The 23,834-nt window shown below is 32.5% G+C and overlaps 1 protein-coding gene and 1 pseudogene across 2 annotated transcripts in view; both read left to right on the forward strand.

Annotated features, from left to right (window-relative positions):
• The window catches only part of CDH12 (cadherin 12), a 332,500-nt gene that overhangs the window by 303,680 nt on the left and 4,986 nt on the right, over nucleotides 1-23,834 (forward strand). For both annotated transcript variants that reach the window (XM_025043537.1, XM_025043538.1), the window contains 3 exons: nucleotides 4,272-4,408; nucleotides 16,320-16,441; nucleotides 20,343-20,460. In XM_025043537.1, the coding sequence (XP_024899305.1) occupies nucleotides 4,272-4,408; nucleotides 16,320-16,441; nucleotides 20,343-20,460 (377 nt within the window). The remainder of the gene's footprint in view (nucleotides 1-4,271; nucleotides 4,409-16,319; nucleotides 16,442-20,342; nucleotides 20,461-23,834) is intronic.
• Nucleotides 18,115-18,232, forward strand: LOC112475851 (annotated as a pseudogene).

The raw sequence follows: 23,834 nt of genomic DNA on the forward strand, positions 1-23,834 counted from the left end.
GTTTTAAAGGATAAATTCCCAGTGAGTGTGGTTGGGAGACTGGCAGCTTACTTCCTCCACCCAACCTCACTCATAGGGCATAAGCTCTATCCCCAGCGGGTAGGTGATATGCATCCCAATCATTCTTGCCCCATCTTGCTAACTCCTGGAGAGCCAAAATGAGACCACCCTCTGCCTTCGCCCAGTGACTCGGAATTTCCCAGGGTTGTAGAGAGTATATAAGAGTAGAGAACCCTGAAGCTCTTTTGAAAATATTCACTTTTCTTCATTTTTTCAGCTTTAATAAACATGAAATTATAAAAGGCAATAATTATAACACTGTTTTATGGGGCTTTTGGCTATATAGGTATAATATGAATAATTATGTATGTAAATATATGTATACATACATACTTAATACAACATAGCTACATAGGAATAGCTTTTCTACAGTTTATTGGAATTAAATTAGACTGATTTAGAATCTGATAAGATTTATGTGGCAAAACCTAGACCAGACACTAAGAAGATAACTCAAAAAATGTAATAAAAATTATTTAAAAAATAATATCACACTAGGTATATTTACTTAATACAAAAGAAAATAAGCAGAGGAGAAATATAGGAACCTGACACCACACTATCACAATTTTTATCTTATACAAGTGAAAATAATTGGATCTTACCCCATTAAATGAAAAAAATCGGAACTAATAAGTTTAAAATCTTTCTTAAAAACTACCACATTGTCGAATAACTCTGTGGACATATTAAAATGACTAAATTGTTCAGCATAAATGAGGAAATTGTATAGTATATGAGTAAAGCTATTATTTAAAAAAAGATTAGGGAAAATTAAGTGTATGCTTGAAAAGTGACAATTTATTGGAGTACTTGAAGTAGAATACTTTTGTCGAGGTCAGAACAAGAATTCTGGTATGAAACAATGATTAGAAAGTACTGAGTTCCATGCTAAGTAATAGAAATAGATTTCATTCTGCATGGGAAATAGTATTAGCCACTCAGCCACGTCAGTACCTTTAGAATCTCCAACTCTGCTTAAATGCATTCAACCACATCTGCCCCAAGTATTTGGACAGTCAATATTTAATTATTCCCGGTGCTTACTGTTTCTTGAAGAAACTCATTATGACCTTGCATAGTCTAATATCAAAGTCTTTGTTATGTTTATATGAAATCACAATTTCTATAGATGTCATCCTTCTGTCCTTATCTCCATTCCACTAAAACATAACGAGTGAGTCTAACATGTTCTCTCCATGTGTCCTTATCAAATTAAAGGAAGCTAGCATATTTTCTTGTCTTCTTTCTTTCAGCCTGCATATCCCTAATTATTTCAAGTATTCTTCAAAGCCCATTGAATAAAATCTGTTTTACATCCCTGATTGTTTTGTCTTTCCTTTTTGTTTGTTTGTTTGCTTGAAGGTGACATTGGTGAATAAAATATATAGTTTTCAAGTATATAATTCAATTATACATAATCTGTAAACTGTATTGTGAGTTCACCACCCAAAGTCAAATCTCCTTCCACCACCACATATTTGACCCCTTTTATCTTTATCTACTTCCCCCTGCTCCCCTTTCCCTCTGGAAATCATTAAACCATTTTCTGTATCTGTGAGTTTTTGTTTATTTGTCTGTTTATTTGTTGCTTTAAGTTTCATATCTCACATATGAATGAAGTCATATGGTTCTCAACTTTTTCTGACTGACTTATTTCACTTAGCATGATAATCTCAAGATCCATCGTGTTGTCGCAAATAACAGTATTTCATCTTTTCTTATGCTGAGTAATATTCCATTGTATGTATGTAGCACATCTTCTTTATCCAATCATCTATCAAAAGGCACTTTAGTTGTTTCCATGTCTTGGCAAGATTCTGGTATATAAGAAATGCTTACAGTCAGGTCCCATTCTAATATGTACACCATATGGCTTAAAATTGATTAAATTTTAATCCATACCCGAATTATATGCCTCTATAGTGTTCATTACCCAAAGAATCATGTCCCACCTCCTTAATATAATTTACAAGGTCTCCCTTGACCTAAATCCTGTATCTTTTTTTTATGTTATTATGCCTCACAGATATTTTTTTCATAATTCCTAACTTATAGTCAGTCCCCACATAAACTCTATGATTTTGCTACTGCTTTCACAGCTTCCTGAAATATCTTCCTTCCTCTCTTCACTTTGTCTACCTCACTCTTTTCCTGAATAATTCCTCTACAGCCTTCTAATACCAGCATGATATGTGCAGGAAGGTTTGCCTGAACCAATAGGTTTTGAACTAGGTGTCTTTTCTTTGCATTGTTGTAGTGTCTGTGTTTCTCAAGCAGCTGATGAAATCTGTTTATACGTGTTTGCCCAACTAGATTCTGTATTGGTGGGCATTGTACTTTTTTTATTTTTATAAGTCTCAATCCTAGTCCAATGTCTAGAATATAGTGGGCACTGAGGAAATATTTAGTGAATGATACAATTAAAGTTAGTCTACACCACGAATTCTTTCAGAAATGCACAAGTAACTAAGGATTCAGTAGCAATTTTCTTAAATCGTGCATGTGCCCAGTTGACTAAAAATGCTGAAAAGGGGTATTGTGAGAAAATGCTTTCTTGTTCAGAAAAGATTATGTAATAGGGAGAATTAAGCTCATTATATTCTATGCTCCCTGACTTTTAAATATGTCTCATAATTGTGCATTTATAATTTTTGAGAACATTCCTAAGAGATAGGATACTACATTGAAATCATAAGAGATCAATGCATTCTCAACCCTCAAGTCAACAAGAGAGTTAGCAAAAGCAGATTAACAGCATAATTTATGCCCTGGTCCTATAATACTCAGCATCTTCTGGTTCAGAAATCAGTTATTAACAAATATTGACAAGTTAAGGGTTATAAATTTCATTCAGAAAGGAAAGTAGTTTTGATTTAGCACTGAAATGATATGCAAACTATCAATTTCAAATAAACAGCTTGACAAAAGAAAAGTTTGCTCTTTTGAAATACATACTTTAACTAACTTTCCATGATGGACTAGTAGATCACTTTCTTTGGCCTGGGGATTTAGGTGGGCTGATTACATTGATGTCACCTGCTTCAGCCTCTGTTTGTAATGACCTTGCCTTAATACATCTGGCCAGAATAGTGGTGATGAATATGTGATGCATTGAGCTCTTGATTAGCAGAGGTCTTTCAATAAATGTTTTATTTAAAGTTGGTAAGTATATGATGATAATTATAAGGAAAAGATTGATAGTATGTTACAAATATCAGTTCTAAAACTTTCTAGCTATGTGAACTTGGGCAAATTTCTTAATGTCTCTATGCTTCAGTTTTTTCACATGTAGAATGGGATGATTAATAATACTTATTTTTAGGTATCTGTGGGATTTAATAAGTAAATATATGTAAGCATTTCAAATAATGTCTGGCACATGGTAAGATTTCAAAATGTCTATTATTATGATTGAAAATATGTTTGAAAATAATTTTACATACATTACCCTATATTTCTGCTGTTATCTAAAGACTTATATAAATGCAACTTCTGTGTTTTTATTCATTTTCTTGGCTTTTTTTTAGCCCAGCTGCTTCACACAAAGAAAAGGCAATTCTGTTATTACCAAGAAAGTTAGCTAATAAAGAAGATAAACAGATATTATTAGCCAAGGTCACTGTTTTTTTTTTAAAGGTGTCTGGATATATAGAGCAATAAAACAACAATGGCCCTTGTAAATGTGTTTGAGAAAAATATTTCTGTGCAATTACCACATTGTCAGTTAAAAAATGTCCCCTCGGTGTTTGTAATATAATTTTTTCTTTTTTTTTCTATCCATGAGAACAAAGATTCTACCTCCGTTCTGGCCTAAGTTCTTTGTAGCTGTTTCCAGATGTTTTCCCCAGCCCCAGCTCTTCCCAAAGCCACCATTAAAAAATCTTTTTACCGCTCGAAAAAGTTTTAATATTCAGCAGGTTAAAGAAATCCATGGTCAGCTTTAGAATTTTAGTCTCTGCTGAGCTTTCAAGATGTCAAGACCCTAAAATAATATGAACAGCAGGAGTACTAAATCTTTCATTATTTCCAGTTTCCCCTTGAGCATACTGACTTTGCAATAAAGAAGCTGTCATTTACACTCTTCTTTATTGCAAGGTGGGTAATAGCTACAGGGAGAAAAAAATAAGAAACTGTGTCAAGTTAGCCTGACTGCCATTATGATTAATGTGTAATCATTGCACATTTGCATCTACTCTTTTTATATACAGGTACTTCATAGATTGGAAGAGTGATGGGGACAGCTACTTTACAATAGATGGAACTGAAGGAACCATCGCCACTAATGAATTGCTAGACAGAGAGAGCACTGCACAGTATAATTTCTCCATAATTGCGAGTAAAGTTAGTAAGTATGGCGTGGATGGAATCAATGTTATACTGCAGCTTTTGGATTTAACACTCTTAAACGAGACCCTGCTGAGGTGTTTTTCACTTTTGGACTGACAGCTGAGTGGTCTCCTGGGGAAACTCAGAAAGCTGTTCCTTTTCCTCATAGCATAAGTCCAGAGAAACCGTGACACCTGCCAATGAGTACTGTTTGCAAGATTGCATGAATATCTAGTAGTGCATTTCATTGTGTGACCTCCTCTCTTTCCACACTGTAACCTCAAAAGTCCCCTGGAATTCCAACTTCCGTTCCACACCAGATCCCTATATATACTATGGGAGCTTCATAGACCAAGCAGGAGGAAATAATTGTAACATAAAATCACCCATTCTGAAATATTTTCTGAACTTGAAGAAGACATTTCAAAAAAGCATCCTCTTTCCTTCTCTCTCCTTTCATTATGATGTAATTTTAAATAAACAGCACTGTGGAATGTACAGGAGTTTTAAACACAGGCTTCAAGGAACAGCTCAGAATCTACAGGATCTTTATAAAGGACTCCTTGGCCCAGGACAAAATCTTCTAGACTGAGAGTGAATTTAGGTCTTATTTGTTTGTCTGGGCAATCAAGGATCTTATCACAACTTCCTAAGGTAACAGATTAGGGTGGGAGTGGTGACCTCTGGCTATCTACATAGTTGTTTGTGACAAAAGTGCATCTTACCAGTCCTTCCCCTATGGTCTTTTGAAAGACTTGGAGAAATCCATTTGGAGTAGCTTTCATTTTGTTTCCTTCTTATTTCATTTTGCGCATCTGGTACAAATACTCTGGCAGCTAATTTCCCCTCTCAATACTGCGAAGAGCTAACTGTGAATGTTTCTGTTGAGGGGTTTTTGATCAATTTCAACTCAGTGGGGGGCAAATAGGAAACAGTTTTGTTTTTCTTCCACAACTGCTTCCAAACATCAGTAGTCAGACACCTATTCCCAGTCTTTAAGTGATGTCTTTAGCTGATTTCATTGCTCTTTGGTTATTCTGATTGTTAAAGGTAAACCTAACATAAAAAAAAAAATACAGCTTCCATCTTGTTCATTTGAACAGCAACCTGTCATGTAAGAAGACTAAATGCACTGAAGCTACCTTACTAGAAAGGTCACAGGTTGGTGGTCAGCTTGGCCATCTCAACTCAGTTCAGCCTTCCAACCATACCTGCCAGTGTGCTAGATATGTAAGTGAAACTTGAAACATCTAGTCTAAGCCACTTGCCAGCTGAATACCACGTGTAACCATATAACCATAAATCTCTGTCCATTTGAAATGGAAAATATACCCAGCCAAACACTTCCCAAATTCTTACAAAATTGTGAGAAATACAAAAATTGTAGTTATTTCAAGTAACTACATTTGGGATCATTTACTGTTATACAGCAATAGCTGACTGCAGAACTTAATGACACCATAAGTTGGAACTATATGATTCCTTGCTTGTGGGGATATGATTCTCCAGTCTGTTGGAGTGGAAAAGAAAAAGGGAAATAAAAATGCACAAATCTCTATCCGCCTCCGTATAGTACTCCATTGGTTGCCACTACTTCAAGGGCTAAAATGGACTGGCAGCTAAGGCTGTTGCCCAAACATTGTCTTTTTTATGTGATTTTTGAGTTATTTGATGTTGGAGGCTCTGGTATCCCATCTGCATAGGAACTTGATATAGGCAGCCGGTGGGAGACCTTATAGCTTCTGAACTGCAGGGTCTCCTTGCAGAGCAGGCAACTCCCTCGGGTGACATAATAGCATGATTTCTCAGTTTCAGCTCCTCTCGGTTGTGCGCACTTGACTTGGAGGAAATTCATGCAATCTCATCATTCTAATCAGGCACATTACAGGCTGCTCTTCTATTGTTCTGCCATCTCCTTTCAAATCTGCCCTCCTTGCTCAGTTAGGCTTTGAAAGCAGATTATCCAGTCACTATCTGAGCAGACACTTTACCAGAACGGAAGCCAGTCTCCCCTTTTTGGAGCTCCACCCCCATTCTCTTTGTTTTCCTAAAGTCTTCTTTGAGACTTTGCATCTTTCTTTCCTCCTATACTACATCTTATTACAATTACATATTATTTATCATTCTTTTCATGCCAACTTGCAATTATTTCATTCATCTTGAATGTTAAGGACAGCTTAACCATATTGTACTGAGAAAATAAACTGTAGTTTTCTAAGATCTTTGGCAAGTATAGTGAAAATGACTTAACTAAGTTATTGAGTGTAAGATCTCCATGAACCATGTTACGTTCACTCCAATGGCTTAGACATAGTAAGAGACAAATAATCAAAGACAATTTCTTTAAATAAGTTTGATTTATCAAAGACTCATTGTCCACAATAAAATATTTTTAATTTCAAAGCTATCCAGTTTAACTTAAACTGTCTTTTGAATGCACACACAAAACACGTGCATTTTTTTTTTTTTTTTTTTGAGGTAGGAGTAGCAAGCCTCATACCTTAAGTCAAAATGAAAGTCTGAGGATAGTTAATTGATCACCTGTAGGGTAGACCTGGAAGGATTTTTTTCTCCCCAATGCCTTCTTAGGCCACCCAAACCATCATCATGGTATAGAGACGCTCAGAGTAGTATGTCCAGCACATTCAGTCAGAGCTTTAAGCTTCAATCAATTTGGAAAATTGAAAGAGATTATGCACTATTATGGTGGAAGCATAATCATTGATTCTCAAAAGCTTAGATTTTTTTTTAAGCTTAGGGAACCCTATTTTTTAAATTATAAATCGTATAAGGTACATGCTGGCTCTACCACTCCAATCCACTAGCTGTAGTATTTATCTAAATAAGAATGAGAAAACTCTGGTACGTGGAGTCTCATAACCTGTGTTGGCCCTTACTGGAATCTATGCAGAACTGTGACTTAGACACATAATCCATACACACACACACACACACACACACACACACACACACAATATAAGAGTGATGCCAAACTAATATTTCTAAAATATCTACCCTGGTCTATTCCAGTATCTATTTAAAGTCCATTGTGTGGATTTTGGGTCCCCTTGGGAAGTCTGTTGAGGTAAACACGATATGTCTTTGTAAAAAACAAAGAGGCTAAACACATACCACATGTAATTAAAGATTCAGCAATAAGAATAGATTATTGTTAGCTTATTTTTCTTGAATTCAGAGTTTGAAAGTAAACTTTATTTATGTTCTAATGCATAAGGCTGTTTTCATTGATTGAACTAACCAGCTGAGCAGAAAACTATCATCATAGTGAATGACTGAAAAATAAATAGCCCATGCTTGCCCTGCCAAGAAGAACAAAATTGTGTAAGTATACCTTATTGCAGATTGAACTAGCATATGTTTGGCCCTGACTCTTCTATAAAAACTCTCAGGCGAAATGAAATGGTACAATGATTGAACAACTTTCGATTAATTAAAAAGCAGTCATTAATCAGTGGTGCTGTAGTTGGAGGTCCAAATAATTTTATTAGACTTCTAATAATTCTTTTATGCGTTACTGCTTTGCTGTTTTTATGATACTAATCTTGAGACTTTTTAAAGAGACAGAAGCTCAAAAATTCACTTCATTCACATTATCAGAAATTTTCAACATGCAAATATTTCTAATTCTTTTGTTCTTTTTTGGTGTTACTGTAACAAATATCACGAGGCAAAAATAACTAAAAATAACTACATTAAAATCCTAGAACATATCTTATATAACTATAAAATAAAATTATGATACTGGAGACAATTCTTTTCTGGGTCATGTAGTTATCCAATGACAATGGATTGTTTTCATTCATTCTGGGATAGGTCAAAAACCAGTGAATTAATTTACTAAATGCTATATTAAGAGAAAATTTTGTACTTATATATATAATTATGAGTTGAAGTTAAATTGTTGAGTAATTGATTTTTAAGGATATTTGGTATATACGGCTACTTTTTATAAGTTCCTTTTACTTCAGCATAATGCAAGTGACTTTATATGTATAGAAAATCAAAATCTGGAATTTCTATTTGTAATTCAGACTGAACATAAATTTATACATTTCTTTTTATAAACTTGTGTAGAATACTATTTAAGTGCAGAGCACTATTCGTTGTGGGTTATGAGAAAACTAAGCCTGAAGTCTATCCTTAAGGATATTAAAGTTTAAGAGCAGTTAGAAATGGACAAAACTAGAGAATTTTAGAAAGTTACAACTATGCAAATTATGCTTAATTCCAGGAACTTCAGATTTAGGTGTACTCTCTTAAAACCTCCAGAGGGAGGTTTCAGAAATTTGTGACTGATCAGAATGTGGTCATTAAGTGATGAAGGATGTAAACAGAAAGAAATAGATTTTGTGGTAGAATTTTATGAAGGATTTTATTTGCCCATATGTCAAATAGTTTGCCATAAAATATGTTCCTAGATAAATAAGAAGTACCTATGTTTTCTAGAATAATAGTAAGTAATAATAACTTAAACTACAAGCCAAACTATTCTAATAGCTTTATATACATGAACTCAAGATGAGTATTATTGTACACAGTGCATGAGTGAGGCTTGCAGTAGGAGACTCATTGTAGGAAATGGAGACCCAGAGATATTTCGTTTGTAGCCTAGTGTCACACAACGATTGCTGACCAAGCTAAGATTTGGAGTTTTCACTGAAAAACATAATTCCACAGGGACAGGTATGCACTTGCTATCCTTCATTCCACTTCCTTTAAATGAGTTAGTAGTAAAACTAGTTGAGGTGATTTTCATATGCATAGATAATTAAAGTGCAATATGGTAATAGATACATTTTACAATGTACATATCATTGAACTGGGATTATTGTTAGTCTTGGCATCCATCTGCCTATCTATCTATCTATCTATCTATCTATCTATCTATCTATCTATCTATCTATCTATCTATTGACTTATCTATATTTAGGCTTGTTAGACTTCTTACCTATTAGAATTCTGTAGCGAATTTGCATTTTAGATAGAAAATAAAAGACAAAATATAAAAATAGGGAAACAGTGTGCAATGCTGTGTGTGTGACAGTGGTGTAGTTAGGTAGGTTTCTATCTATGCCCAGCAAGTGTGTATTACCAGATGAGTCTCAAGCTATAACAAGAGTAAATAATGAGTTCATTACAATGGATCATTTTTGATAATCTCTTTATGTTGAAAAAGTTTGTGTATCTACATTACACCATCTCCTACTGCTGGCCACTCTCAGATAAAGGCAATGCTTTCCCAGTGCCAATGATGTCAAGAAGATCCTGGGCAACATACGTGACAGAGGTGGATGACAACCTGCTCAACAAGGTTATCAGCAAGCTGAATGGAAAAAAAAAAAAACATTGAAAACTTCATTACGTAGGTATCAGCAAGCTGGCCACCATGCCCACTGATGGACTATGGCCTTCTCTGCTGCCCTGGGACCTGCAGCAACTGCTGCTGGTTCTGCTCCAGTTGCAGCAAAGGAGAATGGCTGGACGAAGTAGTTGCATGCATCCTTGGCGACATGGGGTTTGGCTACTTCGATCAGAGTCCTGCTCCCCTCAGAAGTGATGTGATTTCTGACATCAATGGTATCACTTTTGCCACACAGAAAGGCAGAGTTACATGAAGGTAACTCACGTGGATATGAGATGTGTAGATTATGGGGAGCTGTTTTAGAAGGTTGCTTACTGTATTGGTTCTTCGCAGCTATACAAGTCACTTGAAAGATGAAGCATGTTTAGAAACCATATTACCTGGCCCTAGGCACTGAAAATGCTATGAAAAAGACAACAACCTGTCTGAATTCATTAAAACAGTATCAGAATGTAAAGTTCTGTAAGAAAGAACAATTATTTAAATCATTCTTTTTGGAGGCATAAATAGTATATCATAGGAATTGTCATTGAACAACATCTTTAAGAGATGAAAAATATACTGATGAAATAGAGAGAAAAGGAGGATATTCTAGGTTGAAGAAACATCTAAAATAAAGGCATGGAGGTATCAATGTTCATGTTGAGATTAGATATTGCAAATACAGTGGTGCAGTTGGTGTCAAGGGCATATAAAGGGAAATAGAGAAAACACATTCAGAAAGGAAGCATGAGATCTGCACTCTTAGTAAGTTTCAAATATATAATATTGTATTATTATTTTATTTTTGAGGTACAATTTACATATAGCATTATGTTAGTTTCAGGTATATTTGTATGTATTGCAAAATAATCACCACAATAAGTCTAGTTACCACCCATCGACATGCAGTTACAAAAGGTTTTCCCTTGAAATTACTTTTCATATCTATTGCCTTAGCATCTTTTAAATATGCACTTTAATATTATGAACTGTACTCACCATGCTGTCCATTACATCCCCAGGACTTCTATTGCTGGAAGTTTGTACCTTTTAACCACCTTCACCCATTTCTCCCACAACCCACCTTCGGTAACCACTTGGCAATATATACAAACATCAAATCATTATGTTGCACACCTGAAACTATCATAATGTTATATGTCAATTATATCTCATTCTTAAAAAGTGAAAAAAAAAAAAGAGGAAATCTGAAGCTTTATTAAACTGAAACTTAAACGCCTCAGGAAGAATTTGCAGTTTTTCAGCTGGGTTTATAAGCCTATCCTTACTTATTCTTATTGTTTCTGCTATGTGTCCCCAGCCTAACATGTGTCCAACGAGGCATATCACTTCTCCAGTATTCCTCATTTGATGGGTTTGGAAGGTGGTTATGCTCTGGGACCTGCATTTCTATAAGCCAGCCAGTGCTGGGTGACTCTGGTTAACCTCACCAGGATCAAACAGCAAGGGCGAGTCTGGATTCTCTGCGGTGTTTTAGCAGCATACTTTTCTCCCTAATTTGGCCAGTCAGTTTTTCAAAAAGTTATTAAAATTCCTATACACTTTATTTAACTTGGGACAGTTTTTAAAGGACATATTACTAGATCACATTCAAGGCATACTGAATGAGAATTTCAGGGAGTACTGCTAAGAGGTCTTCATTTTAAACAGGTCCCCTGGGTCGTTCTAGTGGACACTAATTTTGAAACCAACATGCCAAATTCTCTAGTGTCCTAAAAATGAGCATGGATTTGGGGGAACAAAACAATGGAATCACTTAACATGAATAGATATGCTTACTCAGAGATTGTAGCTGACTTTTGAGGACTAAATATAACCATTGGTTTCAATTCTAGATTGGAGTTTTTTTTTTCTTCTTGTCCAATTAATTGCCCTTTTCTTACTTTTCATGGATGCCTTACTTTAAATGTACAAGTCTAGGTAGTTTATCTATTGTTCTGTAATTTCCTTTCTTTTTCTTAAATAACTATGTAAAATTATTCTGCATTTTCAAGAAAGGTAAGTTTGGTTTATACTAGTGTTGCAACATTTCAGTAGTACTTGTAAGAGTAATACTTTAAAGAGAAAATCACTTCATTTATATAATTTATGTAATTGTAAATATTGATACCATTTTACAAAGCCTTGTAATGTATTATCTACTTAGAAATAATAATCATTAACCTCACTATAATCATCAACTTAATTTAGAAATGATACCAGTTTTTCTCACTATTATATGCTGTGGAAATATAATGAATTCAAATTTATGTTGTAATAGCTTATATTTTATTTTAGACTTTCAACTGCTTATGGGTATACTACCATAATCAAACTGCTTAGGAATACTTTAAATCAGTATAATTGCTCCATCAAAATCACATGCACAACAATAATGCTAGGTTTATTTTTCTTCTTCTTAATTATATCCAGTTTTCTCAGGAAATTAAAACTACATGACGAGCTTTTCACCTAAAGTTTGAAATTTGAATGAAAATGTATATATAGATATACAGAAAATTCTTTTTAACATCACATACCAAAAATGAAATTCAAAAATTGGCAACACATATACATGAAAAATGTTATTTTATCGACATCATACACTATATTTTATTTCATCTGTTTGTATTGTGAGCCTCTCAAGTATGAAATTCTTAATATCACAAATTTTATATTATACATCTTTGATGTCCACAGTCTCTCATACTCTCTGGAACATATGGATATGTACGTAATTAATGAATAAATTGAGGATAACTTTATACTTGTGTGAAACATATGTTTCATCTTAAATAAACAATACTTATATTGTTAAATTTTATTAATTTTTTAAGAAATTTATATTTATAACTAATAGAAATGTAACCGTGACATATTGCTACATATTTATTTGTTTATTTCTTGGAATATATTAAGCACCATCCTTTGTGTTCAGCACATAATGTTTACAAAGAAAAAAACATCTTCCTTAGGTGTGCTTATGGTCTAATGGGCATCAAACAAAGTAACAATAAGAATACCATTTTATAATGTTAACATGAGAAATAAGTAAATAAGCAGGGCACTATGGGTTCATACAGAAAGATATAAGGGAAATCCTGCACAAGACTGCAGCATCTAAACTGAAAACAAAACATTCGGATGAATTAGTATAAGGAGCGTAAAAAGATATACTAGGCGATAGAAATGGCATGTGCCAAACTATAGAAATATCAGAAAGCATAAGATACTTAAAGGAATATAAAGTAATTTAGTGTAGGGGGAAAAAATGAGAGCGAGTAAAAGGTAAAATTCCTCTGTATGTCTTTCTGTATCTCTATTTCTCTCTATTTGTCTGTTTTCTCTCCATCCTTATCTCCTCACAGTCATCCTCTCCCACTAATAAAGAGAATCCAGATAAGAAATATGAAGGTTTTATTTTCTTTCCTTAGAATGTTCTGATGTTTGGATTTATACCTGAAGCAAATATGTAAACACTGAAGAGATGTAATCAAAGACAGAAGTTGATTTGACTGGTATTTTTGAAACTTTATGCTGGTTGCAGAATGGAAAAAAGATTGGAAGAAGGCAGGATCGGAGAATGGTAGAAAACATGGTAGAAAGATTTTGTAGTAATCTAAAAAAGAAACTTAGATGATTCATAAAGTAATGGCAAAGAGGATAAAAAGAAATTGAGAGATTAGAGAGTAAGTAAAGAGCTGAAATGATGATAATTGCTATCATTTGGTTGTGGGAATGAGGTGAATAAGTCACTGTTAGTGGTCAGATTTTGAGATAAACAGCAGGGAGAACAGTGATAACATAAAGTAGAAAATAAATAGAGTAGAGGTATTGGGCAAAAATTGTGAGGTTTAATTTGATATTCTGGTGCTTATCCAAATAGTCATATAATCAGTGTGTATACTGGTCAAGAAATCAGGAGAGTGTTTAAGTACTAAATAAATTTGGGATTAATTAAAATTTAGATTATAATGAGTGTGTGAGTATGAGAAGTAGGCCAGTGATGTGTACCTAAGCCATTTAAAGGACAGGTAAAAAGATAGAATAAACAAGATGCTAATGGGTAGAAGTGACCAAAGAGATATTTAAGAGATAGAGACAACATTTTAGTTGGCTAATTTGATGAAGATCATCGGAGAAAGGGGAAGGTAGAGGATAAAACAGCTTTATGTTTTGTGCATTATATTCTCATTGCTTCTGTGACTTTGTTGATGAGAAAGAATGAAAAATAATATATAATCTTAGACTATTAATAGTTTACTATACTTCTTGCAAATGTGTGTTTCAGAGATTTGATTGTTTACTGACACCTGTTAACTAACTGTAAACAATCACCTCTTTTTTATAATGGGCTTTACACGCCTTCAAATAACTAATTTGATTTTGCTGTGATTATATTAAAGAAAGTCACTTGAGAATGATTTTTTAAATTATAGGTACTTTAACATAAAGTGAAATGGCATCTAAAGGTAAGTCTTGTTGACTGTGGGTGAATTAAAGGAAAATGTGTTGACTATCAAGGTGTCAGTGGATCATGATTCATGGAGTTTTCCTGTCATATCAGCTGCGCCTAACTCACCTTTGTTTCTTAGTTCACACTGTTTTTGAAAGTATATTTATTGATTGATTATTCAATTTCCTAGCATGTACTAGGCACTGTGTAAAACTCTGGAAGATTAAAGATGGATATTATGCAGTTTTTTCTCTCGAGGAATTTAGAATGACTAAGGCTTTATGCTATTGCAAATATTTAAAATCAATAATAGGTTTCCTCTAGTGTTTTCGTCGAAAAAAAAAGTCAATTGGTGGTATTTTTAAAGATTTTTTCCTTTGGAGATCAGTTTTTTTTGTTTTGTGTTTTTTGTTTTTTTTGTCACCAACAGCAGAAAAGATAATATTTGACTTTAGCATAGGTATATGCAAATAATTAAAATCCTCATTATGGATTGCTCAGTCTAGTTCAAATAATACTACTGTAAGTGAACAGAATACTCTTTAGATTTGGTTTATTTTGTGATTTTAAAGTGAACTGATTTACAGACAAAAGACAAAGAAAACCTGTTTTATTTATCGCTATACCTTGCTCAGTTTGCACTATAATTCAGTTTTCTTGGCATAAAAAGCTAAGATTCTATTCTTAAAGTTATTTTAGTTGCAATTTACTACACAGTTACAAAATTGAATTTTTTTATTATTAAATGTTTTGGGATAACATTAGTTAATAAAATTATGTAGGTTTCAAGTGTACAATTCAATAATACATCATCTAGATATTGCATTGTGTCTTCATCACCCAAAGTCAAAGCTCCTTCTGTCACCATATATTTATCTCCCTTTACCCTTATAGTTATTACAAAAAATATGGCCTTTTTCCTAAAATAAAGAAACCTAGTAGCTCCAGAGTATTTTAACATAATAAGAACCTGTGTTTATTAGTACTTTATGGTTTTCAAAACATTTTCAATTCCACTTCTCATCGGTTCTTGGAAACATTCTATCATTTGGTCAGTATTTACTGAGTATCTGCTATATAAATTGTATTTTGAAAACCCACTGTTTGGTCCTTAAACATAAAGTGGCTTCCCAGGGGTGCCCGTGGCCTGATTGCAGTATGCGTGTCTCATTCAAAGTTAAGTGATGCCATCTGGAGGGATAGATCTCAGGCAGTCTTTTTGAACTTTGAGTTAGTTGAAGTATATCATGGGGCAGCATTTTACATGGAAAAAAAGACTGAGTTGAATAAAGATTAAATAACTTGTGAAAACTGAATCAAACTTTTTTTTTATCAAATAAGAGAAATGCTCTGCAACAAATATTATTTTTTAATAATAGATATTTGCTGCATCTTTCTCCAAGATTACCAATACACTTTGTATACGTGTCTCATGTTTGAAATATACCATTTATTTTTACTTCATGCTATGTGAGTTTGTAGTGGTACATAATAATGAACTTTACTGTGTCATATGTGAATATGTAAACATTTCTTAAACTAATACTAACAGTGCTTTTTAATTTTTCAAATAAATTTTGGCACAGCAGGATATTGTAGGCTGTCACCATCAATCATATAGTGAGAGTTTGTATGCATTCTTTAAAAGAATCTGGATAGAGATCTAAAGTAATATTGGTGTAATGAATCTTTAGTGGCACTACAGATGAGAAATTTGACACAAATCAATGACTAGAGAAGGTATGGTGAAATGAATATGGCATTTGGATTTTCATAGTCCTGGGTTTGAATCTTAACTCCTCATTCCTCTAGATGCGTGACCTTGGGCAAGGTCCTCCAACAATTTGGGGTAGTTTATCCATCTATAAAACTTCATAAGTTATAATTTTATAATAAAAATTTTTAAAACCTTTTTAAAACCACTTTTTCAAACCAACATTCCTTTTCATTCTTCAGGAAGAAAAACCTAACACCTCAGATTTTCCCATAAAAGAAAGGTCTTTCAGATTCTATATGAAGGGTGATTTTTCAAAAATTGTAATATTTCCAATAAAAGTAATAATGGACCAAATTTTTTAATCATCATTTATCTTTTTATGTTTTCAACAGATAACCCATTATTAACTAGCAAAGTCAACATATTGATTAATGTCTTAGATGTCAATGAATTTCCACCAGAAATAGCTGCACCATATGAAACAGCTGTGTGTGAAAATGCCAAACCTGGACAGGTATCTTATCAATATTGTTCAGAGTGTATAAAGGTCCACTATATGCATGTGTTTTCGGTTATATGAATATACATGAATACGTTTATGTGCATATGTACATATGTTTGTTTTTTTCTGAATCATATATCTATAAAATATGCCATAAGTTTGAAAACTTTAAATTAATTGTACATGTATGAATATAGAGTTAATACCACAGAAATATGGAGTTAATACCACAGGGAATAAAGTTATAATGGTCTAGTGAACATTCGTTGTATAATTAAAAAGTCTAAGATTGTACATTTTCCATTTCTTCATTATAAAATTTTTAAAGAATTTGTGACTATTAACCCAGCAAGCAAACAACTTTAGAGTCCATCCTTCTATAGTATATCTTGCTTTGCTCACATGCTGTTATGAACAGGTACTGAAAATCTTCTAAGCCCATGAAAAATGTAAAGCTTCCTTCTCTGACGGCCTTAGAGAAAAACATCTAAGTTCTTCAAAATATCTGAATTACATTTTCTTTATTAAGTCAATATTGCTCTTAGGAGGTTTTAGTAGGGAAATGTCATGAGGGAAAGTCACATAGTCAATGAAAATTACTGTCAAAGTCCTAGGATTTATGCAAGGTGGTAGCCAGTTTCTTTACCCTATTATAAATAAATGAATGAGTGAATGAATGAATACAATAAAATAATAGGCATCGGGGATAAGCAAATGATGACAGTGCATCATAAAACAAGAATATGATTAAATCAATACTGTGCACCTAGGTTCCAAAGACAAAGAATGTGTTGGTATGCTTTGGGTTGCTGTACATTTCAAACACCTTGAAATAGTATAACTACTTATCTAAGTAAATTTGAGGTGTTGGTTCTTACATGAAAAAAATCTTAATATTCAAAGTAGCATCTTTATTGAAAAAGGTCATTTATTAATCTATATTATTTGTTTCAATTTGAATGTCTTCTACATTTTGTGGGACGTTTGTCTCATAGATCTAATCCTATAATGTCCAGTATATTAAATTAAATATAACTATTAAATTAAGGTGAAACAAAATTAAAAATTAATGTTCTGACTTAATACTCACCTTATGTCAAATGCTTGATAGCTATATGTGGTATGAGCGATTTCTATTTTGTTTAAGTGCAGATATAGAATATTCCATTAGCACAGAAACTTCTAGTGGATTGTGCTGCTCTAATTCTTCTTTTGATAATTTGGGAAAGGTACTAATTTTATTGTAGTATAACTTATTTAGTCATATTTTCCCAAGTGATAAATTTATATCCTTAATTATAAATAGGTACGGAAATTCATTTAAACAGAGTTTTAACCATTTATCATCTTAAGTGTACACACAATTTACACAGGATGAGCATGGTGCCTGCTTTAGTGTATGAAGTAGTAGAAGCTGCATGAACATTTATGCAAATAAATAACCTGATTTAGTTATTTGGGGAGTTATAAGAGGTTTGCCACAACTTAGCTATTTTCTACTTTCCAGATTCCTTTGCCCGCATTCCCAAAAGTCAATCCTTTATTTTCTAGGTTTAGGAACATTAACTATTTCATATTAATCAGAATCTTGTAATGTGCTAAAATGAAAGACTTTGGGGAATAAAATTCCATTTAATGCCTCTATGTTTGTTTAGTAAATTAAAAGCTTTAGAAAGTTGAGAATAGTCCTCAGTCATGCCACCCTAACAAGCCTGATCCCATCTGATCTCAGAAGCTAAGCAGAGTCGGGCCTGGTTAGTACTTGGATGGGAGACCACCAAGGAAGACCAGGTACTGTAGGTGTAAAAAATAAAATAAAATAATAAAATAAAATAAAATAAGAAGTTGTAAACTGACAAGGTCCTTACAATCTGTGAGGTCAACCAAGGGGTGCCTCAAAAAAAAAAAAAAAAAAAACTGTGAAAATAGATAGATGCAATAGTAGAAGATACTAGAAGTGACTTCATTTTCTTCTGTCTGGATAACCTGGTGAGGAATATGGTGGGTCCTTGGAGGCTCTTCAGGGTTAAATCATAACCCTGAAGTGTCTGTTGAACTTTCAGGGAGTGTAGTATATGAGCATTTTTTGCTTTTGACCTCAGCCATTCTACTTTTTATCTGGGAATTATGCATAGGAATTATTTATCTCTTTTGAACTATAATTGAATAAGTATGTATGTACATATGTATGTATGTATGTGTATTATATATCTATCTATCAAACTAAGACAGAGAAAAGAGAGAAAGATGATGGATGCTATATAAATCAATAAAGATTTATATGGTGAATCGATAAAAATTTATGAGAGTTATTTTCATTAGGGCAATGACTCCCAAGTGATAATTCCAGATAAGTGCCAGTTTGTACCCAAATTTTCATGTTTCTTTGTGTTTTAAAGGACTTATCTTTATTCTAAAATTATGTTTTTGATATATCATGGTGTTAAATACCCTTAATTTTATAAATGATTATGCTAGTTGTAAGAAGTAAAAAGCAAAATAAAACAGGTACCGATCCTCAAATAATTTACAGAAATTTTATGGATAAAATATAGTGATCTGAGCATATGGGTTTATGTGAAAGGAAGTTAAAGTTATACAGGGTCTGTATGGTAATTGTTTGACTAAATTACCATATTCCATGATCTTTCCATTGGTGTCAAATAATAGTCTCAAGCATGAAAATTAAAAATGGTAAATAGATCCTGTGCAACCAATTCACACTGAATTAGAAACTTGAAATTCTCAGTAGAGGATTAATTTGTCAAATTACAAATTGCTAATATTGCACCAGGCACTCGAAGTCCCAGTATGTGTGGCTATGTATCTGCGTGTGTATGAGTGTCACTGTGTGTATACGCACACATAGGTATATGAGAAAGTTGAGCATGGTCATAAGATGGGATTTTAACCATGAAATCAAATTAAAAAGTAGTAGATAAATCACATGTTTAATGGCATCAATCTAAGGTCATATGATGCATATTTTGCCCACTGGGACCAGGGTGTCATAGTTGAAACTTAAGGTCTTCTCTCTGGCAAATCTAAACATAGTTAGAGAGTGATCACCTGATCAGCACACTGCTCTCACCCACTTACACACACACTTTCTGAAATCTCTTCTGATGCAAAGCAATTGGATATGTTAATAAATAAGTGCCTCGAAACCATTCTGATCTACTTATTTCTATGGTGAATTATTAATTTCACAGCAGGACTCTCAGAAGTTATTTTTAAACTCCAAATTTTTAAAGGCATTTTATTAAGTATCAAAATTTTAACCACAGTATACACAATGCATGAGAGCAATTTAGAAAGAATTTTGAAACAAGATGAAGATTGCTAAAGTTTTAAAAAACTCTATGAAAACACAATTTTTATTTTTACTCATTGGGATAAACGAACATAAGGACAAAAGCAGATATACGTACTTTGTATCTCTTTTTCTCATCATTTTATTTATTTATGAAAATTAAATTCTCACAAATGTAGCTATGCTAAAATTTTGCTAATGCGAGGGTTTTAAAATAATTTCAGATTTTATTTCTAGCAAACATTTTCATACTTAGGTTAGAAAGCATTTATTTCATCTAATTTAAAATGCAAGCAAGTACATTTTAATTTTATTTTGCTTATTAGTGAGAATGTTCAATGCTGTTAAGCTTTTGAGTTATGCAGATATTGATTTGGAATTAACCTGGACTCTATAATTGTACCTTCCATTATTAAGTATAAATGTTCAGATATTTATTTATAAAAAGTATGTATAAATAATTGGGCCACTGATATGAACTCTCAAAGTGTCATTTCCGTCAATTTTGCTTGCTTCATTGAGTACAATTATTAGCCCGGTATGTAAAATTCTCTTTGAAACTGATGACTGACTTCAAGTTTCATCTCAATTTTATTTCAGATCATTCAAATAGTCAGTGCTGCAGACAGAGATCTCTCACCTGCTGGGCAACAATTCTCCTTCAGATTATCACCTGAAGCTGCCTTCAAGCCAAATTTTACAGTCCATGACTTCAGAAGTAAGTTTAACCACATAAGAATTTACCTCTTGTCATGTAACTTCATAAAACACAAAGGTAGAAATCAATGCTTATTTTAAAGGCCCCCAAGTTCATAAAATATTGAAATTCATATATGAGAAATGTAAAATTCTATAATTAATAGTAAATAAATATTTAAATAAATAATTATCATAAATTATTATGTGACAAATATTTAATCTATGTAGACTATATAATGAAACAAATTACTTTTATTTAGAATGTGAACAATCTCTGAATGAGTTATTAAAAAAAAATCTATCTGGCATAGAGAATGCTTTCCCTGTTTTAAATATGTCATTTGTTCCACATGCACATTACTTGTAGGTTCTTAGTAACTGTTTTATTTGAGTGACACATGATACAGCACAGGTTAAAAATACAGTTTTCATAATTAGAATGATATAGGTTTGCATTCCCAGTCTATTACTACATAAATGCAGACTCTTAATGCATTAAATTATTCTAAATAATATCAACCTCATAGCATTTATATTATTTTAATATTATTTTGTGTGTTGTAAATTTCTTTTTTTAATCAAATTTATTGAGGTGACATTGGTTAATAAACTTATATAGTTTTCAAGTGTACCATTCAATAACACATCATATGTATGTTGCCTTGTGTGTTTACCACCCAAAATTAAATTTTCTTCCATCACCTTACATTTGACCCCTTTTATATTAAATAAATTAATGTATGTACATCATTTAACGCAATGCCTAAAGGTATTACCTTTGAGATCATTTTTGCTACCACATGCACCATCATGTGTACACTTAATATTCTACCACCACTACTACCAATGTCACTACTACCACTATTACTACGAGCCATACTGTTATATCTGCTATGATTACAACCACTGCGAAAATGTAAAAGACACCGGATGAGAAATAGTAAGGTTAAGTACTACTCAGTGGTTTTGACTTTATTAGTTCTGTGATGTTGGGTATTTTATCTCCTCTAAGTTTCCATACTCTAAATAATGGGGATTTAAAAACCTGAGTTTGTAATATTGGGGAGTAAAAAGTTTCACTCAAGAGTCCTCACATTTTGTTACAGAAGGAAATCCAGTATTTTATTTTTCATCTTATAGTGAAATGTGAGGGATGGAGATAAATTTAAAAAGGTCCCAAATATGTATGGCCTTGTAAGTAGAGAGATCACATATTTTATCATGAAACTGGAGTACTTTGTAGAGTAGAAGTGAGCGATATTAATAATTTTAAATTGGAACAGCGTACATAAAATAGGGCTGTCTAAGACAAACCAGGTATATGGTCACCACATCTCTAAGCCATTTAAAGAGATTATAACTTAAATTTAAGACATGAGAGGGCTTTGAAAGGTTTAAGCAAGAGGATAACATGTTCAGATTTGCATTTTAGGAAGATCAGTTTGGATATAGTATGGGGAAGTCACTAGAGGTATATAAAACCGGTTCTGATTCTATTGCAGAGAGAGTTTTAGATTCAGATAATGGGTGTAAGGATAGACACAAATGGATAGAAATGGAATTAATAGGGACTTAAAGACAGATCTTCTAGGTTTTATATGTGAATATGATGAAGAACACTAATCAGACTGCCAGATCATTGACTTGGACAAATAGGTAGATTGTCATACCATTTAATAATGTAATCATTAACTATTTTCCACCATTGTATCCATGCCGGAGTACCTATAGCTAATTAATTATGATAATATAAAGCAGAACTCCTCGCCTCATAGCCCAGTGTTTTCTCCTGGTTTGAACATGTACCACTTATATACCATTTACTATAGTCCCTGTTTTACATTGTTATACTTGTAAGTATATTTTTTTAAGTAAATAGAAACATTTTTAGCTTCACATATTTTATATTTACCTTTTTGTTTTACAAGAATATTTAAATTCTACTCGGAAAAATTTAATTACAGAATATAAAGTTATCAACTATTGTCACCATTTTATACTTTAGATCCTTAGACTTATTCATCTTATAACTGAGAGTTTCTACTTCTTCCCATTTTACCCTGCCCCCAGCTCATGGCGACTGCTTTCTACTCGCTGCTTTTATAAGTTCAACTTTTTCCCTATTTTTTAGATTCTACATATAAATGATACTATATAGTATTTGCCTTTCTTTGGCTTATTTCACTTAGCATAATGTCTTCTAGGTTCATCCACATTACCATAAATAACAGCATTTCCTTATTTTTTTATGGCAAAGAAATATATATATACACATATATATATATATACACACACATATATATATTCACTATATATAATAATATCACGTTTTTTATTCATTTATAGAAATAATTTTAATGGTGGAAATAAAGTTTAATAATTTATTTCTACTATGAATACCACAATGAATTTTATATGGTCATATCTCAATAATAACAGATTGAAAATAAACAATAAAAAGGGTAGGCTGCCTTTTGACATAACATACATTCAAAAATATCAAATCTATACCTCCCCAAATGCAGATATGTCAGTTTCTCTGACTTTTTTCTATTATTCCTTTTCTCCCAGATTTCAAACTTTAATCCTTGACTGTTCTTTTTCCCCAATCTCAAGCATTCAGCTGTCAGTTGCTGAAGATATCATGTTAATTCAACTAGTTCTCAGTTTTGCATGCCCACTATCATGACAAGTACCTGGCACCACTAATTTTCATTGGAAATATTATAACAGATATTTGGCATCTTGATATTTTGTTTCTCAATTTAATAATGTTCTCTCTATAATAAAAATTACTCTTCCCATACCAAACTCCATCTTACCATGTAGTTTTCCCATCCTGGTGCTTCTTATGAAAATTAATATAGATAAGCTGCTTAATATTTAGTTGAAAGTAGTGTCTTCAAATAGACAAATAAAATATTACTTAAATAGTAAAATTTTTATGACTTTTGTACCTGATTTCAAAGTATGTATTACATACGACTTTAATAAACTGAATATTAACATATTTCTGAAAATAAAAAAATGTTTCTAGGAGTTATTTTAATAAACATAAAAATAAAATAGTGTTATGAATAAAACAAAATTTTATTTCTATGTGTATAAATAAAACAAAATTTGACTTCTATATGTAGAAGAACAAATGCTTGCAAAACAGTGCTTTCAATAGGAATATTAATTGCATTTATATAAAAATAATAATCATTATTGCCTCCTATTATTGATTTTATCAAAACTAAAATGCATTACTTTTATAATTAAAGTGGTGATTAATATAATTCATGATGCTGAAAATTTAATGAATCTTGACATTAACATACTGTATTTTCCTTTCCATGTTTCTTACCTGATGTGCAAAAATTAAAGTGTATAAATATAGATACAGATTTG

Source organism: Pteropus alecto, unplaced genomic scaffold, assembly GCF_000325575.1.
Source record: "Pteropus alecto unplaced genomic scaffold, ASM32557v1 scaffold152, whole genome shotgun sequence".
In the NCBI taxonomy this organism is placed as follows: domain Eukaryota; kingdom Metazoa; phylum Chordata; class Mammalia; order Chiroptera; family Pteropodidae; genus Pteropus; species Pteropus alecto.